Source organism: Falco punctatus, assembly GCF_963210335.1.
Source record: "Falco punctatus genome assembly, chromosome: 12".
NCBI lineage: Eukaryota > Metazoa > Chordata > Aves > Falconiformes > Falconidae > Falco > Falco punctatus.
Genome location: NC_137592.1, coordinates 17,202,988 through 17,229,179, shown reverse-complemented (window position 1 = coordinate 17,229,179; position 26,192 = coordinate 17,202,988). Strand labels below are relative to the sequence as shown.

Below are 26,192 nucleotides of genomic sequence, written 5' to 3'. Positions count from 1 at the left end.
AGAAAGGGTCAATTAAAAAAAGACAGGAGAGGATAAAAACGCAGAAATGCGACTTAAAAGATGATGCTGCATCTGAGGAAATGACACATAACTCCCTCCTGTCTGTGACAGATACATGATCCCGCTGCTGAGTCGGGGTTTCCCGAAGGCACCAATGGCGCTTCAGCGCCCCAGACACCCATGCCAGCATCAGGCAGCACAAGTTGCCCACTCCGGAGCACCCCCTCCCACCGACCCAGTCACTGCCCGGACGAGGGTCTGATGATGGCCGAAGACCCGTAGCAGGAGGAGCAGTTCAATTAACCTGTGGTGTCAAACCTCTGCTTCTTTCCTTCAGGTTCCCCCCTCCCCATTAATATCAACACTGAAAAAAATGCAACACAACCCACCTCAAAAATGCAAACAGAATGAAAAACCCCACAAGAGTAAATAGCCAGGGCTTTTATGTTAATGCAAAAGTTGCTGACAGCATCAAAACAAAGGAAAAATCTCTGGGTCAAATTTGCAACTGATGTAAATAAGCCTATTGAGTTTCAGCGAAGAGCGCTGACTTTCATATGGCACGTATATATGCCCATACGCTCCCCCTGCCTCCTTTGCTAAAGCATCCCAGCTCAGTGGCACGACAGACACTGGAAGGGGAGCAGATGACAGTAGTATAATTTGTACACACGCACCACTTAAAGCTCGACATTTCTATTTCCAAAAAAAAAAAAAAAAAACCCAACAAAAAACAACCAGGCAAGCGCACAGCTGCAAGGCAGCCTGGGTAATTGTGCAATGCTGGGAACTCTTAGGTAGTTAATAATTAACTCAACCTTCGGTCTAGTTCCTAACAACACCCCTAGGCGTGTCGCTCTTACAGAATAAGGGCACACGCCCTGCTGTGTCTCCTTGCTTAACAGGAACACAAAGTACAGTAGTAGGAGGTGTTTCCTTGAACTCTGAACAATTGGACATTTAAGGATTAATTACTGTTAAGGAGCTTTGGACTGGCAAACACACTAACTCAGCTCTTGGCTGCGTCTCCCAGCCAAGTTCTCTCAGTCATCCTAATTAGACATTCTGATACCATCTTTAATTATATGATCTCACATTTTTTTTTTGTTTGTTTTGTTCCTTTTTTGTTTCTTCTTACACTGAACCCCTGTCTCGTGCAGCATGCCGAGCAGGCAGAGTACGGAGGGGTGAACGGGCAGTGAGAAAGGTGCCGGCTGGGAGCTGCTCCCCCCGACTCACTTGGTGCACCAGCAAGACCATGCACCGCTGGGACCCAAAGTGGTTGGGACCCAAGCTCCCTACGCTGCTGAAAACACCCCGGGTCTTTCACAAGAGGGAGGAAAGCGTTGAGCCTGCCACAGCTCCCTCGCTGCTGTGGGCAAGACGGGACGTATACTGTATTTGTCAGTATTGACTGCAGCCTGGCTGGAATAATCCTGCACCGAGTGGTATCCCACGCCAGCTGCAGCGAGTGCGTGTGTGTGCACATGTATATACACACGCGCTCTCCTGTACACACCTTGATCTTGTTGAAACAACAGGAGGAGCATAGTGCGTGTTATTAATGTTTTTCACCTTTGTAAACACTGCACTGCTGGGGCGACGTCCCGCGTCCCGACTTGCAGCACCCAGTGGTGCTACGGGCCGGCCTGGCACCCTCCCATCCCCCTTGCCCCAGCACCTGCCAAAAGCCGCTGAAGCTGCTTCACATTCAAGCTGGTCCTGTTGGCCTGCAACATCCTCCCTTGGAAGGGACCTGGCTATATCCAAGACCCACTAACTCGATGTTGCCTTTGCTTCTGTGCACTGCTGTGTGCTGCCCACCCTCCCAGAGCCCCTCCTTCGCCCAGATGCAAAGAGGGAAGTTTTGGGTGATGTGCTTTCAACTGAAAGGCTGCTCCGCTGAGCTGGAAACTCGGTATACCCTGAGGTCAGCTGAGGTTCACTAAGCTGAGGAACTCCTTAAATGGTATAGTCTGAAAAGCCATCTCCCTTCGCCTTTGCGAGCAGTGCGGGGATGGACGGGCGACTTCTCACCGGGACCCTTTTCTAAATGCTGAACCCCCAACCTTGCACGAATGCTGGGGGGAAGGAGGCAGCTGCAGCCTCTCTGCTTTCCCCAGTGCCAGCCTTCTCCCTGGAAATGGCTCCAAGATCCACCCTTGCCTCTACCTGCCAGCACGACTGGTTGGCCTCAGCAGGGAGGGTGCACAGCACCCATGCTTGCCCGGCACTCCTGGGGCTGGTGAGCCTGGCATGTGTCCCAGTAGGGTCTCTGCCCTGCCCGTCCTCCTCTAGGATCTGGGCTAGCCTGCGGGCGTAAGCACCACTGAGCACTTCACCACCTCTTCCAAAATCGGGGTGAGGGGGGGAAGAAAGGAGGACCTGACTGTCCCAGGCAGGCAGCAGTACCCCACACAGGGAGGAGCCCTCTCCTCCCAGCTCCTTGGCGTTCCTCGATGATTCAGAATCAACATAATGGGGCCGAGATGGCGCCATTGATCCTGCTGGGCAGGCAGAGCTGCTGTATGATAGGGATTAGTAATGGCTTTCTTCCCCATGGCACCTGGTCACAGGATGCAGCCCTTTGTACAGCCCCATGGTGGAAACAGCCTTCCTCCCTCCGCATCACCAGAAACATGCCTGTGCAGCAGCTGCTGGTCCTGGGGAATCAAGCAATGGCAGCAGCTGCACAGGGAAATTAAGGGTCAGAGCCAAGTGAGAAAAGAAAAACAAAACAGGGACCAGACAGTTACCACAGGGGGAAGATAGACCTATCCTGCCCAGGCAGCCAACCATACTCTTAAAAGCAATTGCCCAGGAGGGTACTTCCCCAAGCCCCCTAGGGCAGGCAGGTCCATGTAGTCAGGGACCTTCCACAGTCAAGATGCATCTTGGAGGACCTCAAGTTGCCAAGACCTTCACTGTATAGCTCCTCCTTTGTGCCACCACAGCACAACTTTACTCCTTGCAGCTGCCTGGGGAAGGGCTGGCCGGGTGTGACAGCAGCTCCAGCAAACCCCCCACCTCCACCATGACAAAGGGCAGGGAGGAGGAAGATCATCACTCCAGAATGAGCACCCATCCCAGCCGCAGGTACTGCCAGAAGAGCATGAACAAGGTCAAGGGAAGCACCTGAAGCTGATGTTTTAAGGCATCACTCTCCTTTCCTATTCCCTCCCTTTCACCACAGACACAGGCAGATCTTCATTTCCTCAGCTGCCAGAAGTGCAGAAGGTAATTAGATACCAGTATGGCCTCAGAATGTTGCTCAGAGTAGAGATTTAATCACAGTCCTTGTGGCTCATAAACACAGTGTTCAGTTGGAGGCTACAAAAGGCAGCTAACATCTCCCATTACCCCTGTGACCTGTAGCAGCCAGGGAGGAGCAGAGGGTTGCAGCCCTTTAAGTCAGCATCAGCCTAGAACAAAGGCTACAGCCACCAGCCTCTGCTGTGTGAGGTTCTGGTGCCGCTCACTGCTGGTGCTGACGCCCTACCCTAAGCTTCGGCTTTGAGGGATCGGAGCAGAGCTGTGCCTGGCTAGACCATAGGGCGATCTTAGATGTGGAGGGATCACCTTTCCCTCTGAATTACTGAAGACATTCATGGGCCTCTGGCATGTAAGTTTTCTTTTAAGCCCACAGGCCGGCGTCTGCTGTTCTACCCTCATGAACATGAGCTAAACTGTTTCAAAACTAAGTTAAGTGCATTTCAGAATAGTAATATGATGTAAACAACTGAAACAGGAATTAGGTGAATTAGAGCATCCAGTGCTTGAATAACTCGAGCTACCCAAAGGAAAAGAACTGACCTATTTCTTCCTTTTGCCCCAAAACAGCATCATCTCCTGCTGTGGCTGCTCGCACCAGTAATCACCAGCACGAGTGATGACGAGATTCATCACTGGGAGCCACTGATGAATTTGGCTGAGTCTGGGAGCCCCATTAGGGTTGCAGAAAGGGGATGGGGGGCCTATGGGAGCGTCTGTGCACAGCTGATGGATTGTGCTTGACCCATAAGCTCACCTAGGATCACTGGCTGTAGATCCATATGTAGCTTTCTAGGGAACTTGAAAAACAACCTCTGCCTGAGAGAGGAAAAATGGTAGGAAAGCCTGTGAAACACACGTAGGCAACAGTTCCTGGTGCTGCCTGTGAACTTGCAGGTCGTACAGTCATGTGTGGGATGCAGGCTCTAGATTACAGCCATGTAAGGCCTGTCTCCCTCTCTTCCCCCATGCTAGTCTGTGGAATGGAGCATGCAAAATAGAGAAATCTGAGACTCACATTGCAGCAGGCTGAACAGTTTACATTCCTGTCTGCCATGATATCCTCCTCCCAGCTTAGTCCTTATCTGTTTGACCTTGCATAGCCAGCATCAAAAAAGCTGATATTTAGTACAAAGGCATTCTGGAGTTCAAATGAGATAGCACTGCAAGGGGGAAAGACATATGCTTGAGATATACTCCTGGACTGTATGGAATCAAAAGCAGAAACACAGAATGGCTGAGGTTGGTAGGCACCGCTGGAGAGTGTCTAGTCCACCCCTTTGCTCAAGCAGGGTCAGTTAGAGCAGATTTCTCAGAGGCATGTCCAGTCATGTTTTGAATGTCTCCAAGGATGGAGACTCCACAAACCACCCTGGTCAACCTATTGCCAGTGTTTGACCACCTTCACAGTGAAAAAGTTGTTGTCATGTCCTCTGTTGCAAGTTGTGAGCGTTGCCTTTCCTCCTGTCCCTTGGTACTACCAGGAAGAGTCTGACCGCATCTTCCGTCCTCCCTATCCCCGTCAGGTATTTACACTTGGGTAAGATCCTTTCTGAGCCTTCTTTTCTCAAAGCCAAATAATCCCAACTCTCTCAGCCTCTCCTCCCAGCCTTGCCCTGTCTTGATCAAGAAAAGTCTTCCTGAGGTGTCTTGGATCTCACTACGCTGGAACACGCATGAAAAACCTTCTTTTAAACCTCAGCCTTACGAGAGAGTCCAGCAACTTCCAGACAGGTTGATAATCCATCTGCATTGCTCCTTGTGCTGACACTGGCCAAACACCGCTATATGGGGGCTTCACTTGTGCCACATGAGACAGAGCAGAAAACACTGGACTCTTGCAGCTGAATTCAAGACCTTGTTATGACAACACAAAACTTCAGGGGGATCAGGTCATAGACATCAGTAGGAGTACGACCATAAGGTGGTGTGTCTTTTTTAAAAAAATGCATCATTTGTTCCAGTTCGGGGTATCTGATGCAATAACCATGTCACAGCTTTCCTTTGTCACATCCTTCCCACATGACAGTGGAAACATCACTTCAAACGAGCATTCTGGATGCTCTCCTTTCCCCCACACTCCCACTCCAGCTGTACTTGCCATTAAGCTTTCTTCAGGTTTAGCACATGCTTATTCTTTCCACTGGCTGCAGAATTTCTATAGTGTTCCTGTAGCTGCTCCTGCAGATTCTAGACCAAATTAAAAAAGTAAAAATAATTAAAAATAAAATCACCAAAAGCCTTCATCTGACAATTTTCCATCTCTGGTGTCGTACATTCAGGTCACTCCTCTGGGTTTTTTCTTGCCACAAAAGCTCTGCGCCAGGTAGGGTCTCCTCTCCACCGAATACATAACACGGCCAGGCTACTCACACACGCTGCCTAGAGAGATAAGCCAGTTCTTGATACTTCACTGAGAAATGCGACTGTGAGGAAAGTCCAGAGATGAGTGTCACATCATGGGAAGGGGACAGGCAAAGGAGAAGGGAAGCCTCTCTGAATTCTTGTACACACTAAAGACATCATGGGGATGTATACCAGTCCTGATGGAAGAGGCTTTGGTGCCGATGCCTCTCACATCCTTTCTTTGAAAAAGGAATGGATGATCTCTCTTCCAGCATGACTCTGCCCGCCCCATGGTAACATACAGATCCCTCACTTGCAAGACAAGATCTAGGCATTGCAGGGTGGAGAGAAGGTGAGCCTGTTTCAGAAGGAGGGGAAATTCCCTATGTGAAGTGGAGATCTAAACCAAGATGAGGATGTCAGGAAAAACACGATTTCCATGTCAATGTGGTAGAATTTGGCCTCCCACAGCTAGAAGACCGGTGGAAAAGTTTGCTCTGCTGTGTAATTTCATCCTTCAAAACCAAATTACAGTAACTGCTGTGGACATTCCAGTGTCTGTGAGCTAATGATGATAAAAGGCAGTCGCAGCCAGCCAGTGCTGGGAGGAAATCAGGTGGGAGGCCTTGCCTGCAACCAGCATTTGCAGACAAGCAACGCTAAGCCTTTTCGAAGGGCGCTGTCAGCAGACAGGAGCTTAGGGAGCACTTCGGGCTGGCAGGAGGCAAGCAAGAACGTATCCTCCTCTTAGCATTTTTTTTTGGGAGGGGGTGGAGGGGGTTATGCTGCCAAAGGAGCCGGTTTGACAAAATTGAGGCTGGGTGCCTCTGTGCACCGGCGTAATGGGAAAGCCCTTTGCAAGGCAGGAAATCCTGGAGGCACTCCCCTTAGAGAAAGCTTGTGTACCATCGGAGATCAAATGGGGACTCCCCATGCCCGAGGCCCTGTGGAGATAGATATTAAAAGATGATGCTCTCAGGTCCATCAGCATATTTGCTTATAATTGCCATGCCCCCCAGAATAACTACTTCTTTCTTTAGCCCCGCTAGGATGAGTACATGTAGAAAAAGCCTCTCAAAGGCTCCTCCTCTGTGTCATACTTGACCCCGTGGGGCACCCCAAAGCTGGTTCCAGATCTATAGCCCAAACCATCCTATGCTGACTTAGTGTCAACTTTCCTACGATATGGATTCCTGACTGCTGAGCTCACTTCACACAGGCATGTGCATGCATTCCCTATTCTGGTGACTGATACCTTCAGCATTGCCCATGACTTCACAAATCTTTTCATACAGCAGCCACAGAACTTACTTTGACATCTCTCACCTCCTATCCCATGGCACTATGAGAGCACATGGGTTGAAAAAATAAAAAAAAGGGGGGAGGGTAGGATTAAAAAAAGAAAAAAAAAGAAGAGGGGTCAGGGGCCAGCAGGAAGCCAAAGCAGACATTACTCCTAAGGAAACCCATGAGTAAGGAGCAGCTTGGACTGGCACCAACTTGGCTAGCCATGACTCAACTAACATCTCCCCACCACCGTTTCTTTTTTAATCTGGATATGACATCCTCCTTTCCTAAACTAGGGTATCTGTGTTCCTTCCACACCAGGGACTGCAGCTTTTCTGAGATGAACAATGGAATCCCATCTTAACCTCTTTCTTACTGCCAGTGAAGCAACCATGCTCTCCATCCCCCGTTTTCAGAGCAGAAGCTTTGAGTCCTTCTGGCTGAGAAAGTGGATTAGGGGGAACAGGGGAAAAAAAAAAAAGAAAAAAGTAAAAAAAAAAAGTAAAGTCACCTCAGCATGTATTTTCTAGCTCTATCACTTTCCTTTTCGAAGCCAAGATGAAAAGATTAATGCATTATTTGCCTTTTAGCCCAGGTGGTCTGCTCTGCTAGCCTCTGCCCCATTTACCATTGTTGCAGCTAACAGCTGTCTGGATTGCAGCTGCTCTAATTAAAAACGCCCTGAAATGTGCTACAACCAGGCACCTGGCAATGCTGTACCCATTTGTTCACATTGAAGGAACATGCGCGCTTTTAATTGTTCATGGCAAAGGGAGCTTTTTAATGACTTCAATTAACAGAGAGAGAAGAACTCCAGTTAGCTCTTGCTGTACAAAAGAGTGTCCACAATGTCATTAAAACAAGATTTACAAGTGTCATAACTCTCAGCAGCATAGTCAACAATACAGCCAATCATTACAACTGAGCACCAAAGGAGAAGGGGGGGAATGTCACACCACTGAGGAACGGGAGGAAAAGAAAGGAGTACGATGGGGGAAGGTGCAGAGGAAAAAAGACGTCATTTTTTCTTTTCAGTCTAGATTGATTTTATTCTACAAAATGCTACTCAGTTAAAATTGTAAAAGCAAAACCATTTTAATATGTTCTTTCTTTCATAGCAGCAAGCTTTCTCTAACAAGCTTTTTGTTTTAGTGCAAATACTGTAGGCCTGTAATTCAGAAAAATAACAAGAACAGAAAAAAGACAACACCAGATAGAACGCCTCAGAGCTGAGAATCTCCAGGACTGCAAGAACGATATCAAGATTACGATGAGCAAAGAAGGGTCCCAATTCAGCAGTCACCTTTAAGAACCTCCTTGGCAGAAACTATTTCACCGAAAATAAACAAAAAAAAAAAAAAAAAAAAGAAAAAAAAGAACAGAAAAAGAGAAAGATTACAATCTAAAACTTTTAAGGGAAAAAAAAAAAAAAAAGATAATGGTGCCCCCAAACCTTCAATAATCCTCATTGTCGCCTGATAATGACTGACTCCACCTCTGACACCCATTTTGGAGCAGCCAAATATGCTGCCAATGCTTTCAATTTGCCCCCAGGACAGTGGAATCAAAATCAGGCCCCTTCTGTTTCTGAGGATCTTAAAGTAGACTTCAGTGACACTAGTAACTTATCACTCTAATAAAGATGCACTATCCCTTATTGATGTTACTTTGAACTACACAGTATATCAAGATATATACAACAGTTTATCCTCTCACTGAGCAAAAACAACTGGATACCTATTTTCTACACATTTTAATATGGTTTTAATATCAAGTAACCACAAACAAGAAAGTGGAATAACCCTTTAATCATACAGAATAGAAGGGGAACAATTAAGTAAAACAGGATGGGATTTTATTATTATCTTGTATTCTGAGATTTGTCCTGAACTCCACCTACTGTTCACTGAGGAATGATAATGCATCTTTAGAAACATATCTCTTTTTACATTTTATACAGACAACAACAAAACCCAGAATGTTTTCTTTAAAGAATAGGAAAAAAATTACTAGCCTAAAAAAAGAAGATTGGAGTACTTTTAATGCTTTCTTTATTATATCCAAGTCTTGAACAGAAAAAAAGATGTAAACATGATAAATAAATAATAAAATATAGATTGTTCCCCCCACCTCTTAAAATGTTTGACTTGGCCTTCCTAATGAACTTGCAAGTGTCACAATAGTAAGATTTCTTACATTTCAGAAGTCTGTTTTAGGATTAAAAAAAAACCAACCCCAACAAGAAAGGAAAAAAAAAAAAAAAAAAAAAGCAACAACCAAACACCAGGAAGGTGAGTTGGGAGGATGTTAAATTAATGGCAGGCAGATCTGCTAGAGCAGGCACAAGACGGCTGCCTGCCAATAAATAATAAGATACCAGGGAGGAGGGGGGTGTCTTAGGTTTTTGTTTTTTCTTTTCATTTAGGACGAAGGCCAGGTGGATCCTACATACAGTAAGCAGCAAAATTAAAGGTTCAGATGAACTAAATAGATCATTTAAATAATAATTATAAAAACACAACAGAGAGCTACTGTCCCCAACATGTTGGTCCCAAATCCCATCACACCGCAAGCAGTTTGAGACTTACCCAGTCTCCACACCTACAAAAAAGGAATGGATGAAGGCAATGCCGCAACTGGGAAGGGGGAAGGAGGAACTAGGGAAAAACTAGAACAGCAAACATCACCTGGAAGCTGAATGTTTCCTTCAATGCAGCTGCTACTGCTCCTCCCAGTTTGGCATTGATTAATTTAAGATGTTATTAGAAGCTTAACTGGGCCAGTCACTAGTGGGCTGACCCAACACCACCTGAAATTCCCCGGGCTTTTTTCTACTGACTCAACAACTCTCGGTCAGACACTAGTTATAACAATTCCCACATCCCCATTACATGCAGAACATGGAGACACTACATTTAGGAATTGGCAGAAAAGGTACTCATGGAAAATACCACTTTGGGGATGGGGAAGACAGTCAATTCCCAAAAAGCACACCAGTAAACCTGAAAAGAATGCAGGGCCAGACCAAAACAGCAGCAGAGCTCAAGTTGTACCTGTCTGCCAGAAACTAAACAAAAGTAAGGCTGATCCACAAAACACAGAAGGCAGGAGGCCAGTGATCCCAACACAGACATCCTCTGAGAGATCTGAGCGACAAAACAGGCACGCACAAAGTATTTGGGTTTTTTTTCCAGATAGTATAGAAAATAAAAATAACTCTTTTCTGGGCAGTTTTACATGGATCCCATCCGTTATGACAGGACAGGAAAGGGGACCGTCCTGTCCTGTCTCTGAGAAGGTCAATGACAAAGTAGCAGGCAGTGCGGCAAGGGCCAGCTGCGGCTCCTTTTGGCAATGATTCAGTGAGCAAAAGTAACGGCAGATTTTTGTTGTTCCACTAGAAGTTAGGCTAACTTGGGTTTGAGGAGGCACCTGACTCCCTGAAAGCCCTAGTAGCAATGGTCCTGACCTCCCGGGAGACAGCGATCCTGGGCAGCTAGCCTCCAAAGTAGCTGTATCACTTTAGGACTGACCACTTGTCAATGCCACTATCTGCTCAAAAATGGGTGGCAATGACATGCAGACATATTTTATTGAACAGATTTTTTAGATTTTAGATTTCAAATCCAGGCTGGTCCAAACAAGCATCTGGGAAAATGGAGACAGAGAAACAGCAGTTTCACCTAAAGTGATATCATCTACATAAACCCCTATGAAAACAGGATCCTCTGTGCTAACTACAGGAATTTTAAGGTCTACTTTATTAAAAAGGAAGTTTTGATGTTCATATAGGGACAAGAGAACTCCTTTATCATTTTACTTATTGTGTAAGCTCAATTTGAAATCTCTAGCACTGGTGTAATGATGGAAGTGTTTAAGCAATACAGAAAAAGCCTGAATCACAATCAGCTTTATGAAACAAAAAGATCACTCATGTCTATTTCTGGCAGGTTCGGTAAATATCTGGGTTTAAAAATAACAGTAATAATAAAAAAGCAAAGTCTGCCTTCAGAGCCAAAGTCATGTCCCTTTGAAATGATTCAAGGAATAGGCAGTGGCCAGGGTTTCAGGGAAGCCTGCCCTGCTGAGTAAAAGTCTGGATCCACAAGACTGAAGCCCCTTAATTCCCAGTGGAGTTGGTGGGGACTGCAGTAATTTAGCATTTCATGAGACTGGCCCTATAATTGCATATTGCATTCCTCCAGGTCCAGCCTGACCAAGAAATACCCTGGTTTCAGTTGATTAAAAAAAATAATACATATATATATATAAGAACAAGAAAATCTCACACCAAAATAAATAGCTGCCACCACAGCTTCGACAGGCAGGACCAAAGAGACATCCCCTAATGGCTTAGCTGGCAAGCCTGGCAATCCTAGTGTGCACGTGGTCATGGTTTGTCAGTGCCTTGACATCAACAGGAATTGAGCTTGACTCCAAGTGGGAACATATTACACAGATTGCTGTTTTCAGTAGTGAACATCAGTGCTGGAGAGCTTGTGCCCTCTGTGAGCACTTAGTAGTAGCAGTCAAGCCCACAGGTTGGAGAAGACAAGGACCCAGGGCTAGGAGAAAAGCCCTCTGATTCGGTTTTTTTTTGTCTTCAGGCCAATCAACCCCCAAAAAATCAGATCAATTACAACGCAAAAATTACAAACCCTAAAAAACCTACAGAGGCCAAAGACCAAGGTGCAAATAATGGTAATCAATTTTTCCTCTGCTGTCAATTTGTCATTCATAACCAGAGGTTATCAGAAGTTCTGCTCTAGTTCAAACAGGTCATCACTTCAACCATGCCATTCCTGCTTGGTCAGGAGTGCCTTGTGGCCTGTGCTGGAAGGCTGGACCACTGCCTTCTCCCCAACCTTGGAAACTGGGAATCTCTGAGCAAACAACACCCGCTCGTATCAACTGGTAGCTGCACGCTGCTTGCTTTCCCAACAATGGAAAAGTCAGCAAGAATACAGCCAGCTAGTTTCACCCTCTTATTCACTGCCAGTCTCCATCCTAGATTTATAGGCATGTGGTGCCACCTCTTTTTCAGTAGCATGTTCTGCAAATATGGCCAAGGGGAGGGGAGGATTTACTAACAGGAAGAGATCAGCTTCTGAGTCAGGAGCCCTGATGGGGAGGAAGATGCAATACTCCCTAGAGAGCAGGCAGCCCAGGAAAAGAAAACAACAAGCAGTAGATTTGATATCCACCAAACTGGGATAAAACCCTGCCCAAAGACACTGGTAAGTGCCAGCCCAGCAGCTTTTCTGATGCTACTTTGGCCCTGAGATGCTAACTTGTTTTTTGAGGAGTCCAAGGGGATAAATGTATCTTCATTTTAAAAAAGAAAGGCTTCTACATGAGCCTCCTGCTGTCTCTGTTCACCATCTCTGTGCCCCAGGCCAGAGTTACAGGCTCTGTCTTTGCTGCTGAGTCCTCGGGCTCCTCTTGGTCCCCTCCTCTCCCAGATCTTCCAGCCACCCCTCTCCTGCCTGGGCAACCCTGTGTTTCCCACAGCCTGTCCCAAAAGGAAAGATCCTAACAAGCCTTTAAAGTTCAGAGCAACTGGATGAAATGTCATGGGATTGACAACATTGGAAATTATAAGCGCAGAGAGAGAGAGAGAGAGAGAGAGAAAGAGGGAAGTTGCAAGATCAACTAACCAGAATGATCTAAGCACAGAGCACAACTGATCAGATCAATTCATAAAGGGAAGGGACGACTAGCAACCGCCTGCAGCTCGCCTTTAGTCCTGGCCAGGGGTGCTCCCCAAGTCCACTACGGCCGTGAAGAGGTTTCCATAGGCAGTTGCTACAGAAGGGACATCACCCTCTCCAAACAGTCCTGGTGCGTCAGTCCCACCCTTGCCGTTTCTTGCCTCCAGGGAGCTGGTGTTGGTCCTCACTCTCCTTCCTGGAGCTGCAGCACTTCCCCATCCTTGTTCTTGCTGCCCTTGTGCTTGAACGATCCCATGCCTGTCTCTAATCCCATGGAGGGGGGCTCCCCCCATGGTACTGGGGGGGATGTAACACACTGGCAAAATGGGGGGCCGCAGGGGAATTACAATGCCAGCAAGGTGGGAGAGTTCAAGGAATCCGAGGACTGGTCACCACTGCTGCTGCTCCTCCGGTGAGCTTTGGAGCAGGACTCGGACGGGGAGAGAGGAGACTCCTGATCCAACACATTGGGGTAGGTGAACACCAAGTTGGAAGAGCCAGGAGTGATGGCTGGTGTTGAGGTCACCACGATAGGAGTGTTGAGTGCCTCCTCCCCATAAAAACCTCCAGCAATGCTGATGGGCTTAATGACAGACCTCTGGCCTTTGTCAAGGACCAAAGAGGAAGATGGTATCTCTTCCTCCACAGGCTCCTGCTTCACCACCACCGCTCCGCTTGCTCCAGTCCGAACACTCTGGAGACTGCTGGATGGTGGGCTCCGACGTTCCTCAGGGCTGATTTTGCACACAGGGCTGTGAGCCACCAGCATAAACTCCAGCTTCTCCTTCTCCTTCTGGAGCTCAGCGATCTCCTTTTGCAGCACTGACTTCTCCTCTTCCAGCACTTCAGTTTCCTGCAGACAGAAGTGGAATAAGTAAATATCATAGGCTCTGGAACTGCTCCTCACCTGGAACATGGCCATCAAGTCCAGTTCCCATCTGGCATGGGCAGATACACCCCAGACTCTTCATGAGCCAAGCAGGCACCAGGTCATTGCCAGCTGAGCATCTTGTGTTTCATGTGCCTACCAGTAGGCTATTCCCAAACTCCCCTGATCTAGGGGTTATAAATAGCCTTCTCATGAGCTTGCCTTAATTTTCTCATGGCCAGCTTCTATCACTCTGTCCTGGCCTATGACTTCACCCTTCTCTCTTGCTGTCTGCCTGACAGACACCCTGGCAGAGCGCACTCAGATCTCCTCCCATCGTTTTTTGTCTTAGGTAAGTCATATTCTTTTCACTTAGATGGAGGCCATGTACAGCAATCTCTAAACTGTTTCCGTTATTTCCGTATTCTTTCTGCAGTGAATATTCCAGATTAGGTCTGACACTTGCCTGACTCCGGCACAAAGGTGTAACACTTTCATCTCCACTGGGTAGTCCCTTGACACACCCCAGGATTAATACGTTCTTTCCCATGGTCACATCACACTGATGGCTCATAGTCAATCTGTGAGCAATTAGTACCTTCCTGTATGAGGAGCTCACCGTCCCAAAGAACTTGCTCTCAGTCCTTCAGGATATGACCTCCCACTTTGCACTCCTCTCACTCCTATTACTTTAGTCATGACAATCCTTAAATTCTTCCTATAGGATGTTCTGCCCCCCCTACACTGAGAAGACCTCCCAGATTTGAGTCAGCAGCACGTTTCACTGGTGTGCTTTCACTGCTGCTGCTGCACTGCTTAATAAGATCATCAAATAAAACCCGCCCCAAGCTAGTTCTTAAGCAGGAGAGCTGGAGTCTTCCCTCCAGCCTCTTTCAACACATCCCATCCTTGACTCCTCTTCAGTCAGTCCCTTACCTCATGGTTCTTGTGCTCATCCCTACCTTCTCCAGCTTAACTAGTTATTCCCCCTGTGGCACCAGACTACACATCTCTGTGGTGCTTCCTTTGTGCAGGAAATCAGTTACCCCCACCAAAGAAAGGTTAGGCTAAAGGATGTAGCTTTGATAGGTAGCCAAAACATCTGCCTCATTTTCTGCTGCTTTCAGATAATCCTATCATCTTCAGTGCCTTTGTCTTCAAAACCTGCCTTTGAGGCACACAGCATCTTTATTTCCACTTATGGAGGGAGACCAGAGGTAGGGAGACTCACGCTAGTTGGGAGGTTAGAAGGGAAGAGAGCTCCTAGGACATTTTGGGCGGTCAGCACTGGGAATTTGGGCTCCTGAACTCTGGGCCCGAGCCCTGACCACCACTGATATAGGAGCAATGCCATAGAGTGACCTCAGAAGGGGGAGGCAGCGTGTATTTTGTAGCATCTTCCCCAAACATACTAGCGGAGGGAGAGCAATGCCCTTCAAGCTGGTCCAAAGGGTGGGTGACAAGGAAGGAGAAATGTATGCAAAGCACATACCGCCTGGAGTTTCTCTGTTAGCTCTCGACGCCTGTTACGACACTTAGCAGCTGCCAGCTTGTTCCTCTCTCTCCGGATCCTTCGCTTCTCTTCTTCCTCAGGCGACAGCTGTGGGCAAGTGCCAAGAAAACCCACAATCAGATCTGAGCAAGGCATTCCTTGAAGTTCGTGAGGATTTAACCACAAGGCAAAGGAAAAAGGCCTGATCCAGCAGGATGCTGAGCACTCCCCCTCTTCACTGATGTCAGCAGAAGATGAAAGCACACAGTATCTCTGCCTGCACCAGGTCTTAGTAGAAGGGTGAGGAGAAGATGGAGCAGGGAGCAAGGGGGAAGATTGTGTAAGAGGACAGTGAATCTGCACCAAGGCCAAACAGATAAAAGATGCTCTCTGATTGTTTCACAACTTGGGTGGTACATTAAGCAAAACCAGAGCATGATGTTGTAAGTGCCTCTTTCTTGAAAGAAAATATCTGCTGCTTCCCACACAAAAATAGTTGTTAGCTTGAAGGTCGGCGATGGGGTGGAAGGGGAGACAGGAAAATCATCAGAGCTCCCATAAAGTCCATGAAGCAACAATGATTTATACCACCCAAAAAATCTGACCTCAGATTTTTGAGCACTTGGCAAGATAACACACTGTGCTTCTTGCATCAGCAGGCAAGGCTCCAGTGATATCAAGGGCTTCCTGAGGCCAGCTGACATCCTCACTGATGTAAATCAGGAGCAATTCCATAGAAACCCATCAAGCGACACACTTGCGAAACCAGAGGAAGCAAGCAGGAGCCCACAAGATCTGGACAAGCCAGGCCTAGATTTTGGGGTTTGAGACGAGGTTTTAGAAATGCCAGCAGCGGCAGATAGGCTTGCACCACTGCCAAGGCGGGGGATTCGGTACAGCAGAGCGTGAAGAGGGCCAGCGCGGCCAGGCTCGCAGCTACGGCGCACGGCGTGCAGGAGCTGGCGCTGCCACGGGGACTCAAAGCACACAGAGGGTCAGCTGTGCATCCCCCTCCGCTGCAGACCCACCTCGTGCCCTGCACTGGAGCTCACCGGGCTGGTGTGTGCTGTTGGCCCGGGGACTGCAAACAAAAGTGAAACAAGCACCCTGAAAAGCACGTGTCAGATCTCACGTAGCGCCAGCAGCAAATATAAAGAAAAAACCTTTTCATAAAAGCTTTCAGTTTCAATGCCTTTGGAGGCTGTCAAAATCGCACATGAGACATTCCCCCTTTCGCTGTCTTTTCTTTTTAGCGTTAGTTTTACTCTAACCTCATTCTGGTTTGCTTTGGTTTGCTTTATTTCCTTAATTTCGATCTTTGCCATTTCAGGGGGTTTACTTCAGCCTCTGTGCATTCACCTCGCTCAGTTCTGCTTTTTTCATTCAGGATCTGGTCCATGCCTGCGATTCCACCTGCACGCAGCACAGGCGCCCAGATGCACACTGAATGACAACAAGCACTTCTAGGACTTCAGGACACTGGTTTGGGGCCTGAAAGCTTTTCTTTTCCGTCAACAGATCACAGCACTCCATCTCAGGGTGGGGGGGTACCTCCACCCTGCTGGGCAGCAGCCGGGGGGGGTCTGGCAAGTTCCCCCGACGAAGGACTCCCACAGGCATTGCTCTCCCTGCTGCAGCTCTGCCTGCTCCCTTCCCAGCCTGTATATATGCGGGGTGAAAATGCATTGCACTCAAGAGCCTGCAGTACAGCAAAGTGTTAAGCACGCACACAGGTTCTGGGCTGACCCGGGGCATCTGTGTAGAGTTTAAGAGCCCTTTCATGCTTTAGAAGCACAGACCTCAATAAAGTATGTTGGGACTGAAATTTTTCCTCCCAGGGCCTTCAGCCATTTTAAAATTATTTGCCTCTGAGGCTATGCTTTGCAAAAATCTCATAGGTGGGGCTGAAGCCCCTAATCTGGACGTGCTTAACTTACAATGGGTCTAAAAAGGAATATTCTGTCAGCAGTTGCTGGATTTGTTTGGAAGTGGTTGCATTTGGCACTCTTCATGCCCCTGCTGTACGTGTTATCTGTAGCTTGTCCAAGCCCAATACGTGCATTCGCTGGCAGTAATGTTCATCAAAACAGGGTCTTTTCATAAAGCGTTACACAACGTTTTCCAAAAAGGCACTCCGATGTGGTGTTCAAAGCACCAGCAGCAGAAACCTGAGCCAAAGAGCCACGGTAAAGCGCCCGGGTACTGCCTTAGCACGCGTCTAATCAAAAGGACTTGGCTTTGAATGACCCACAATGAACGGCTTGCAAACAAGCCACAGGCCAGGAATTGCTTGGCAGGCATCCTTCAGCAAATAACTCTGAACAACAAATAAAGTGGAGAATATGGTGATCTCTTCACGGCCAATTTGTGAACACAGAGGCAGCATTTGTCAAACAAATTAGTTGTTGCTAATTATTCCCCCAGTTCTCATAAGAGCTTCCCTGGCTTTGGACACCAGCCCTGCACGAAGGGAACCAGGAGGTAGCTCCGGCTGGTGGAAAGGGCTGGCACATACCCGAACCACCACGGCTGCTCCATCCTTCCTCCCAAAAAACGGGTCCTCAGTGCGCCCATACCAGCTCCCCACACAGAGATGCGGCTCACTCTGGGCAAGTGACTTTAACCCCTTCCCTGCCTCTTAGGTCTAAACCAGACAGCGACCCCACATAAAATAATCAGACTGTGAATCAAAACAGATGACGTGGAAGTAAAAGTAGGGCTGGTGAGCCTTATTAGAAACAGACCTCATGCAATAGCGTGTGCTTGGGTACTGAGGGTTCGCAGGGCGTCTCATTACACCGCTTTGCAGCAACTCACACAACCGCTGCTTGGGAACAGTTTGGGGAGATCTAGATTATTCAGATATTTTTTTTTTTTTTAAATAAATTAGCCTAGCACTGTGGATAGCTGTTCACCGGACAGCCCTGGAAAAGGCTGTTTTCTACTAAGAAGAATTCACAGGGCTGTAAAGATTTCCAGAGGACAAATTGCCTGCATCTAGTCTGCCACCCTGTCCCAGCACAAGATCCAGGGTCCTGGCTCGATAGTCCCATCAGGAGGCTAAGCACAGGGCAGCAGTAGCACAAGCTAACCCATCCCAGCTGTGAAAATGCCAGTGGGCTGGGAGTAGAAACATTTCTGCTTACCCCCACCTCCCCGCTGTAAGGAGATCAAGCGATTGCATGTTTGTTGCGGGAAGGTGGATTTAGACCCTGGATATCCAGAAGGATCTTGCTACTAGAGTCGAGGTGCTCTGGGGAAGCTGTTCCTCCCTGCACGACGCTGTCTGGTACTGGTGGTATCCCCCGAAAATGAGACTGGAGCAGCGCTAGCTGCTGCAGAGCAGACATAAACCAGCAGTTGATGTAGTTTGGTGTCAAATTCGTAAAGCACCTACGTAAAAGAACCTCTGCTTGCTCAGAGGTTTCCTTCTGCCTGGAGTGGCAGAAACACTCAAACTGAAACCCAGGGCTCGACTTCAGAGTTGCACCTGCTTTTGAAACTGAGCCGCAACGCGGCCCAGCAGTGCGAAACGTTTGATGGAGATTGGGTAAATCTTGCCATACGATGAGAAAGCAGCAATAAAATCACCCTCCAGCTCACACCCTACGTCACCCTGAGAAATCCCAGCACCTGTACAGTGCAGGGGACAGACCTCAGCGTTCCCCCATGGGGCCAGGGGATCCCGAGAGAGGGCGGCGGGGCGGAGGAATGTCTCTGTACACCTCTTTGAGGCACCCCCAGATGCTCTCCCCACCATGGTTACCTGCTCATCTCTTCGTCTCCGGCCCACTGTGGTCCCGATGGTTTTGATGACCCCAGGGCGCTGAAGGGCCGTGTGTCCAGCCACGGAAGACAGCGGGGGCAGCGGGTGGCTGTAGGGGTGCGAACGAGAGTAAGGGCTTGACATGGAGGTGATGACGGTAGGCTGGACCATCCACTGCAGGTCTTGGCTGGTTGTGATGGCGTTGATCGTAGGGATAAAAGCACTGCCTGATCCTGGCATATCTACTCGAAATTTCTAGGAGGAAAGGCAGGGCAGAAAAGGGAGAGAGAGAGAAGAGAAGAAACCGTCAATGAAAGCAGAACATAAGCGGCTACTCAGGAAGCAGCTAGGCCCTCAGGAGTGGCACCAGCGAGGATCAAAGCAGCACCTGAAGCAAAGGCACCAGCTGCTGGCGCCTCTGCAGCATCCCGGGCTGCCCCTGCCCGGCACAGCCCCCCAAGGAAGGTGCTGGGCTCAGGCCCCAGAGCAGCCCTACCCTCTCCCAGCCCCCTTCCTCATCCCCCCACACACCCCCAGCATCCCCTACGCCAGCCACTCCTCTCGGGCAGCGTCCCCACCGCAGCCACCTCCCACCCATGCCCACCGCACCTTCCGGCATGGAGCGAAAGGGGAATTAAGGAGTTTCTAGAAAAACACTTCTCTGCCAGTCCAAAGAAAAGGAAGAGAAACTTCAGCTCTGAAATGCTGTTACCAAGCAGAGCAAAGCCGCCTTCTGCCAAAGGATTCCCCTGAAATTTGGGCTGGGTCCGCACCGGGTTTGGTACAGCAAGAATAGCAGCTTGCTTCTCGTTCAGTGGTTCTGTGCTCGTCACACACACAGGGCGAGAAAGCCGGCCCTGGGATGGTTACGTGCGAGGATATGTATTTTAATAGCAGCCTATAAAATAAGTCTTAGGATTCAGATCGGACAAGTTCCCTGCAGCTCTCTGCACTGTCTAGACAAAACAAGGCAGCAGTAAAACCAAGGCAGCAGGTAATGATCTCCTCCAAAATACATGTACACCTTGTTTCAGACAGAGAGGTAAATCCATCTGGATAATATGCTGGCACTAAACTGCAAGGAAAACAATCGCTTGTCCCCGGAGGGAGAAGTAGGGGAGAAAGAATGCTTTTGTCTAAGCGGAGCTCCTTCGGGAGGCTTTCAATGGTTTGACTCAGTTTTACAGACAGACATACCAGCCATTCTCCAGCCATCGCAGGCAAGGGACAGGGCTTGTAGGACCAGCAGCTGTCGCTACCACCCATTTGTAAGCCTTGAAATGATCCTGTGAAAAACGTGCGCGTTCTTGGGTCAACAAACTAGCTTCGCAGAGAAGCGAGAGCCCTTGCATCAGCCTGACCTCAGCTCAGGTAAGCGTCCCAGATAAGGGCCTTCAACACAGATTTCCTTTTCAGGGTGTGCCTAGTCAAGCACTTTAAGAGCTTTGTTAAACCAAGGCTACTGCAAATAGCATTTCACATTCTGATAACTACAGGCCAGTATTAGCCATAAGAAAGTCCAGCTGCCAAGGCCTGGAGACCAGGAGATCCAGTCTTAATACTAACAAATGCCATCTTACAGCTTTGGACAGCTCAAAACCTAGCAAGAAAGGATGAGAGGGGGAAGGACCGTGAGTCAAGTTAAGCAGGTGGGGGAATTACACAGACAGGGTGACACTGGCACTAAGACCTTGGCAAAAGCCCCACCAGCACCTCAAAGATTCACCTGGAGCTCGAGCCCAACCGAGCCTCAGCGTACCTACAGCTCAGAGTGCATGCCGTCTTTGTGACCTCTCCCAATTAACTACAGAGATCCAGAGCTACAAACTGTCGACACTACAGGGGAATTTACAGGCACAAACACCCTTCTTTGCTCTGCCCAGTGTAGGCTGTGACCACATGGCACAGGAGAGGATACCTTGATGCCTCCACAACCATAAACACAAAGGACCTTAACCTCGCAGAAGGGAGGAAGTGTGAGACTAGTTGAACTGCAACTGCTCAAGTCAAGGGACACAAGTTCTGCTTCCAGCTCCACAAGTGGTTTCTACCATGACTTTTATCTACCTGCGCCACCATCCCTCCTGTACCCAAAAAGCAGAGAAGAGAGAGTCCTGTCGCCATTGCAGGGACACTAGAAAGCTATGGCTGCAAAACCTTCACAGATCTTCTGGTGCTTTGCTATGAGAAGACACCTCTTGCATTCCAGAGCAAATAACCCTTTGCTGCAGTTCCAGGTCGCTGCAGCCTCCAACACCCAATGACCTGCTAAAAATTCCCATCAGAGGTCAGGAGAGTCAGATCCACCACCAAATCAGCCACATAAGATACAAGTGTCTTGACACAAAGATCAGGCTCCAAGTTATTGATAATGTGACTATTCCGCTTGCAATCACTCCTGTATTCAGCCTAGGACCCTTCTCTAACACTAGTGGAGGTCTCCTGGACAGCAAAAGGGATCTGCTCAGTTCAGCCACATCCCTCGGCAGCTCCACGGTGCTGGTTTGCTTGCAGACCCAAGGGAAGAGACTGGCTGCACTGCAGTCCCTGCCTGTGCCATGCTCCATCTCTGTCACCAGCTTCCTTTCTAATCCCTCGAAACGTCTTTAAAAAAATTTTTTAAAAAATCCGTCCAACCCTTATTCTGTATTTTCCAAAGGCAGTATTTTTCCCAGATAACTAATTAAGGGACATGCATGCTGCTGTAACAGGCTGAGCCTTCAGATACGGGAGGCTCAGGCTACCACTGGGGTTTACAAAGCATCGCTTCCTGACCGGTCAGGCTTTCCCCACATACCTCGCCTTACCTGCTAGGACACTGCACCGGATCAGTTTTGCCATGCCAAAATGCTGCTAGCTCCCACTCTACCCAGTGACCATCCGCTCTGACCCTTGGGACACTGCTGGTTCTGGTGACAGGACCCGAATTCCCTGCCACCTCCCCTGCACAGCCCCTTTGAGCACCGGCCTCCTCACAGCAGAGCTCCAGACCTTTCCTCAAACTGCAGCTCCAGCTTTGTTGTCCTCCTCCTCCCCTCAGAGAGCCTCGATCCCCTTGCCAGCCCAGCAGCACCGGCTGCCCTCACCCACCTCCCCATTTCTCCGCTTTCCAGACTCCCTCCTGCCATTTCCTCGCCCAGGACACCCACAGCTCTCCTCTCTTGACCCGGGAGAGGCTCCTGGAGGCGTCTCCCTGCCAGTTCTTGGGTTTTCTTATCTACAAAGAATTCACTGTGCTACAGAAAAGACGGGGCGATAGCCAGATTGCAGGGCTGCACACGCAGCACGCACTCAACCACAAAGCCACCGCTCTCTTCCTGACCCAAGCAACACACAGATGAGGGTATCATTAAAAAAAAGCAACAACTAAACAGCGAACAGAAAGAGTCCTGTCATTAAGAGTGCCAAGAACAGAGGTCAGTCTCTGCTCTGCCTTAAAGATACGGGGTTGGATGGGGGCCTCCCCTGACCCATGGTCGAGAGAGTTCCCCAGCGAGTCCTGTCACAGGCAGGGACAGGCCACGTTAGCAGGTCACAACATAGGAGCACGGGCAGCATGGAAACATTTCAGGGTTCTGCTCTGTGGTTCCCTTCATCTTAACAAGGAGTTTCTGTACCGCACCCCATCGTGTCTCTGCTCCCCTCTGGACCTTCACTTACACCCGTAACTGCATGTGCTGAGCAGCACCAAAAACTAGTCCAATGGCCACGAGAAAAATCAAACCCAACAACAAAACCACCAAAAAAACATCCAGTAACAACTACTCAGGTATCAAATATAGGGTGTATAGGATGCATCCTATAATAAATACATGGCCCCTGATGGCTGTCCCATGTTGAACATCTCCTCGAAGGAAAACTGCACACAGTGCTGGGGTATCTGAGGGGAAAGTCGACCAGTCTGAAAGAGTACACAAACTCTTCCCATTAAAGTCTATGTTTACCACATGGCAAGTCAGTGATTAGGAAAATAGCATGACACGCAACTCAAAAGAAAAATGTTCCAGTGCTGCGTTGTATGGGAAAAATAATTAAAAAGCATCAAAGTTTTGGCTCAGAGACACAGTTTCCATTTAAACATGTGACTGATGCATCTTTTCTTGCTTTGGGAAAAAAAAAAAACCCAACACACTAAAGAAAAAATTTCTACAAAGCATGTTTTCTGTAGCGATAAAATTCTGCAGATCTCTCTAGACCAGAATCGGCAGAACAGCCGGACTGCTAGGGTAAAGGCAACGCTTACATTTGATCCTAATCTACAACATCTGTAAGGATCAAGGGAAAGACAACGCAAAAGGCCTTGAGAAATCTCCCGGATTCTTAAAGAAAACATTTATGCTCTCGCTAAGCCGGTGTCCTGCGCAAAGCCCCGTTTCAGATAGTAACCCTAGAAACTGGGCTCTGGCCCCCGTATCAAACACCACGCACGCCGGCTGCCCGGGGAAGATGTACAGTCCCCGAAAACAGAAAGGGGAAAGCCCCAAAACAAGGGTCGGTCCCGGGCAGCCCCCGGGCTGCGGCCGCAGCAGTTTCACCACCTCCCGCAGCAAGTGCTTGAATCCAGCGCAGCTGCTGCGCCGGGGCAGCAAAGGGAGGGCGAAGGATGTGCAGCTTGCGGGGCGTTCCCAGCCTCTCAGCCCCCCTCCCCGCTCCCCCACCTTGTCCCGGCGTTTACTGTAAACCGGGAACGAGCTGGGGCCGAGCGAAATCCCTGGAAGCCTCGGTCCGCAGCCCGCAGAGGGCACCAGCGAGATGCGTTTGGAGCAGGCGGGGAGCGGCAGCGAGTCATTTCTGGTAAAACTTCTTTAATGTGAGGAATGTCACGGGCTGGTACGGTTGGCAAAGTTTAAGATTGGACTTTTTTTTTTTTCTTTCCTTTTTTTTTTTTTTTTTTTTTTTTTTTTTTTTTTTTTTTTGAAATGATCCTATGACTTCTCGATGCGAAGACAGCAATGCGCTCACCCTGCCAGTTCGCTCGTACGGGCCACACAAGAAATAATAATATTGTGAGGAAGGGGGGGGGGGGGGGCGGGGGGGGGGGGCGCCCAACTCTGAAAAAGCGGAAAAAAAAAAAAAAAAAAAAAGTGAGGCTGGGCCAGCTGATGTAAACAAGTTATGAAATAACCCAGGTTTGTATAACTGGTCCGATTGTGTAATGCCTTCCCCAGAAGTGGTGGATTTAGTCGATGTAGGCATATAAGCCGTTCTGAGATGTTGTCTCAGGAAAATGATACAATAAAAGAAAAGAAAGCCACACACCCAAAAAAAACCCCAAGCCACCCGACCAGGCTTTTCGGTCCGCGAATTCACGCCGCTTCCACAGGAAATATCTGCCATTCTTCCAGCGCCGCCCGGCAGCGGGAGCGTGGGGGGCGCGGGGGGCGCCCCTGGAAACTCCCGCCCGGGCAGGAGCCACCGGCCGCGGGGGCGCGGAGGAGCAGCGGGCCGAGCGGAGCGGAGCGGCGCGCCGCCGGGCCTCGGCTCTCCCCCGTGGGAAGGGCAGAGCCAGTGTCACGGCCGCGGAGCCCGAGTTTGGGGAGCGGGTCAGGGGGACACGGGCGAGAAGCGGGGCGGGGGGACACGGGCAGAGCGCTTCGGGCAGAGCCCGCGTCAAGCCGCCCCCTGCGCGCGTGACGGCGGCTGCTGTCGCGCCTTGGAAGTAACTCGGGCGGCACCTCCCGAAGTCCCGGGGAAGGCGGCCAGACCCACCGGCGAGCCCCGGGCAGAGCCCGATGGCTCGGGCAGGGCCGGCAAACAGGGGGCCAGAGCAGCTCCCGGCGAGAACAAAAGCAGGAAGGAGGAAGAGTGCGATGCGCCGTGTATTCGCGTTACCGGCCCCGGAGAGGAGTCGCCTGCAGGAGCCCTTTGATTTCCGAGCTGGCCCCGGCCCGCCGCTGCGGCGGGTCCCCGGGCACCGGGCGGGGGCTCCCCACCGGCACCCGCGGGCGCCGCTCCACCCGTGGCCGGGACGGCCCGCCGGGCGCCTCCTCACCGCGCGTCCCCGCTCGGGGCAGGCCGCTGCCTCCCGCGGCACCGCCGGCCCCGGCCCGGCACCCCCGGCCCCGAGCGGAGGGGAGCTCCGTCGCGCGTCCCGCCCGGCAGGGTCGCGGCTCTCGCCCCGCGGCGGGGCGGGCAGGGAGGGGAGGAAAGCGGCGAGGGCGCCGGGACGGTACGAGACGGGACGAGACGGGCGGCTGCCGGCTGCCCGCGCCCCGGCACCGCCTGCGCCCCCGCGGACGGCGCCTCTCCGCCGGGCGCCCGCGCCTTCGCCGCGGAGGCAGCGCCGCTCCCCGGGCGTGGCGGTGAACTCCTGCGCCGGGAGCGCTCGCAGCAGCCCCGGAGGGACGGGGAGAGGGGCAGCGCCCGGCCCTACCTGCTGGGCTGCGCCGGTGGAGTAGGTCTCGGGGTGTCCCGGGGAGCCGCTGCTGCCTCTGGAGGAGGTGTCGAAGTTCCCGGGGTAGTCCTGGTACATGGTCCGAGGTCGGGCCGGGGGAGCCGCGTCCCCGCCTTCCCGCACCGACACCCGCCGCTCCCTCGCCGTCTCCCCGCCCCCTTCTCCCTCCCGACCTCTTCGGCGCTTGCCTCTCGCCTCCCAAGGCTCGCCGCGGGAAAGGGGGGGGAAAAAATTTAAAAAGGGGAAAAAAAAAAGGCTTTGGAGGGGAGGGAGAAGGGTGAAAAAGGCTTAAAAAAAGGGTGGTGAAGAGAGAAAAAAAATAAAATAATAAGAACAATAATAGAGGAGGCTGAGGCAGCGGCGAAGCGCCGACGGGACGGGGCGGGAGGCTCGGCGGCGCCGCGGGAGCAGAGCGGTGGGCAGCGCGCCCCGACGTCCTCTCTCCGCGCTGCCCGGCACGACTCGCCCCGCCGGCGGAGCGGCCCCAGGGGCTGCAGGCGGAGCGGCTCTCCCCCCCCACACACACACACACACCCCGCCACCGGCCGCCCCTTTTCCCGGTGCCGGGTGACTCAAGCGGGCCGTACGCCCCGCGGCTCCTCGGTAGGGCGAGCGGGAGCTCCGCGCACCCGCGGTGACTCAGAGCAATGGCATCGCCCCGGCCCCACTCGCTTATTATCCGCCCGCCGCCGCACCATGTGCACTCGCACACGTCAAACCCGCGGCGCACCGGCCCCACCTTGCCAGCGCGGAGCCTCCCACCTGCCACCGCCGCGGGGGGGGCACACGGGGAGACGGGGATGGGGCCCGCCCCCGCCGCGCCCGCCGCGCCGCCCCCGTCGCTCAGCCCGCCCCGCCCGGACCCGCGCTCGGCGCGGGTCCGGGCGGGGCGGGCTGAGCGACGGGGGCGGCGCGGCGTCGTGTTCCCGTCAGGCCCCGCCTCCCCCCGCCCCACTTGGTCCCGTCCGCTGTCGCACGTTGCCAAAAATGGTCATTTGCGTCGCACGACGCGAGCGCGGGTTTCCTTGCCGCGGATGACGCGCTGCGAGAGGGATTCC

At 50.7% G+C, this 26,192-nt stretch overlaps 2 protein-coding genes across 3 annotated transcripts in view; both read right to left on the bottom strand.

Moving 5' to 3' along the window:
• PLB1 (phospholipase B1) overlaps positions 1-8,783 on the bottom strand; it is a 102,388-nt gene extending 93,605 nt beyond the window's left edge. Inside the window, exon 1 of the mRNA XM_080408286.1 lies at positions 1,682-8,783. Coding sequence (XP_080264412.1) covers positions 1,682-1,739 — 58 coding nt within the window. The 5' untranslated portion in view covers positions 1,740-8,783. The remainder of the gene's footprint in view (positions 1-1,681) is intronic.
• A 154-nt stretch (positions 8,784-8,937) lies between these two features.
• On the bottom strand, positions 8,938-25,865 carry FOSL2 (FOS like 2, AP-1 transcription factor subunit). 2 transcript variants are annotated; one of them, XM_080408315.1, is made up of 4 exons: positions 25,114-25,865; positions 18,741-18,995; positions 14,975-15,082; positions 8,938-13,467 (listed from the first exon to the last, which is right to left on the bottom strand). In XM_080408315.1, the coding sequence occupies exons 1-4, from the start codon at positions 25,210-25,212 to the stop codon at positions 12,958-12,960; spliced, it is 972 nt and encodes a 323-aa protein (XP_080264441.1). In that variant the 5' UTR covers positions 25,213-25,865; the 3' UTR covers positions 8,938-12,957. The 2 variants fall into 2 exon arrangements, with proteins under 2 accessions (XP_080264441.1, XP_080264440.1); XM_080408314.1 differs by lacking the exon at positions 25,114-25,865 and adding an exon at positions 23,416-23,624.
• Positions 25,866-26,192: the final 327 nt, after the last annotated feature.

Excerpts from the sequence above, each read along its gene's own strand:
- FOSL2 (XM_080408314.1), bottom strand. The coding sequence starts at position 23,529 with ATGACTCGCTGCCGCTCCCCGCCTGCTCCAAACGCATCTCGCTGGTGC. Across the intron at positions 18,996-23,415 it reads CAGCTCGTTCCCGGTTTACA|AAATTTCGAGTAGATATGCC; the intron begins GTAAACGCCGGG and ends CTTTCCTCCTAG. Across the intron at positions 15,083-18,740 it reads GGAGACGAAGAGATGAGCAG|CTGTCGCCTGAGGAAGAAGA; the intron begins GTAACCATGGTG and ends ACTTGCCCACAG.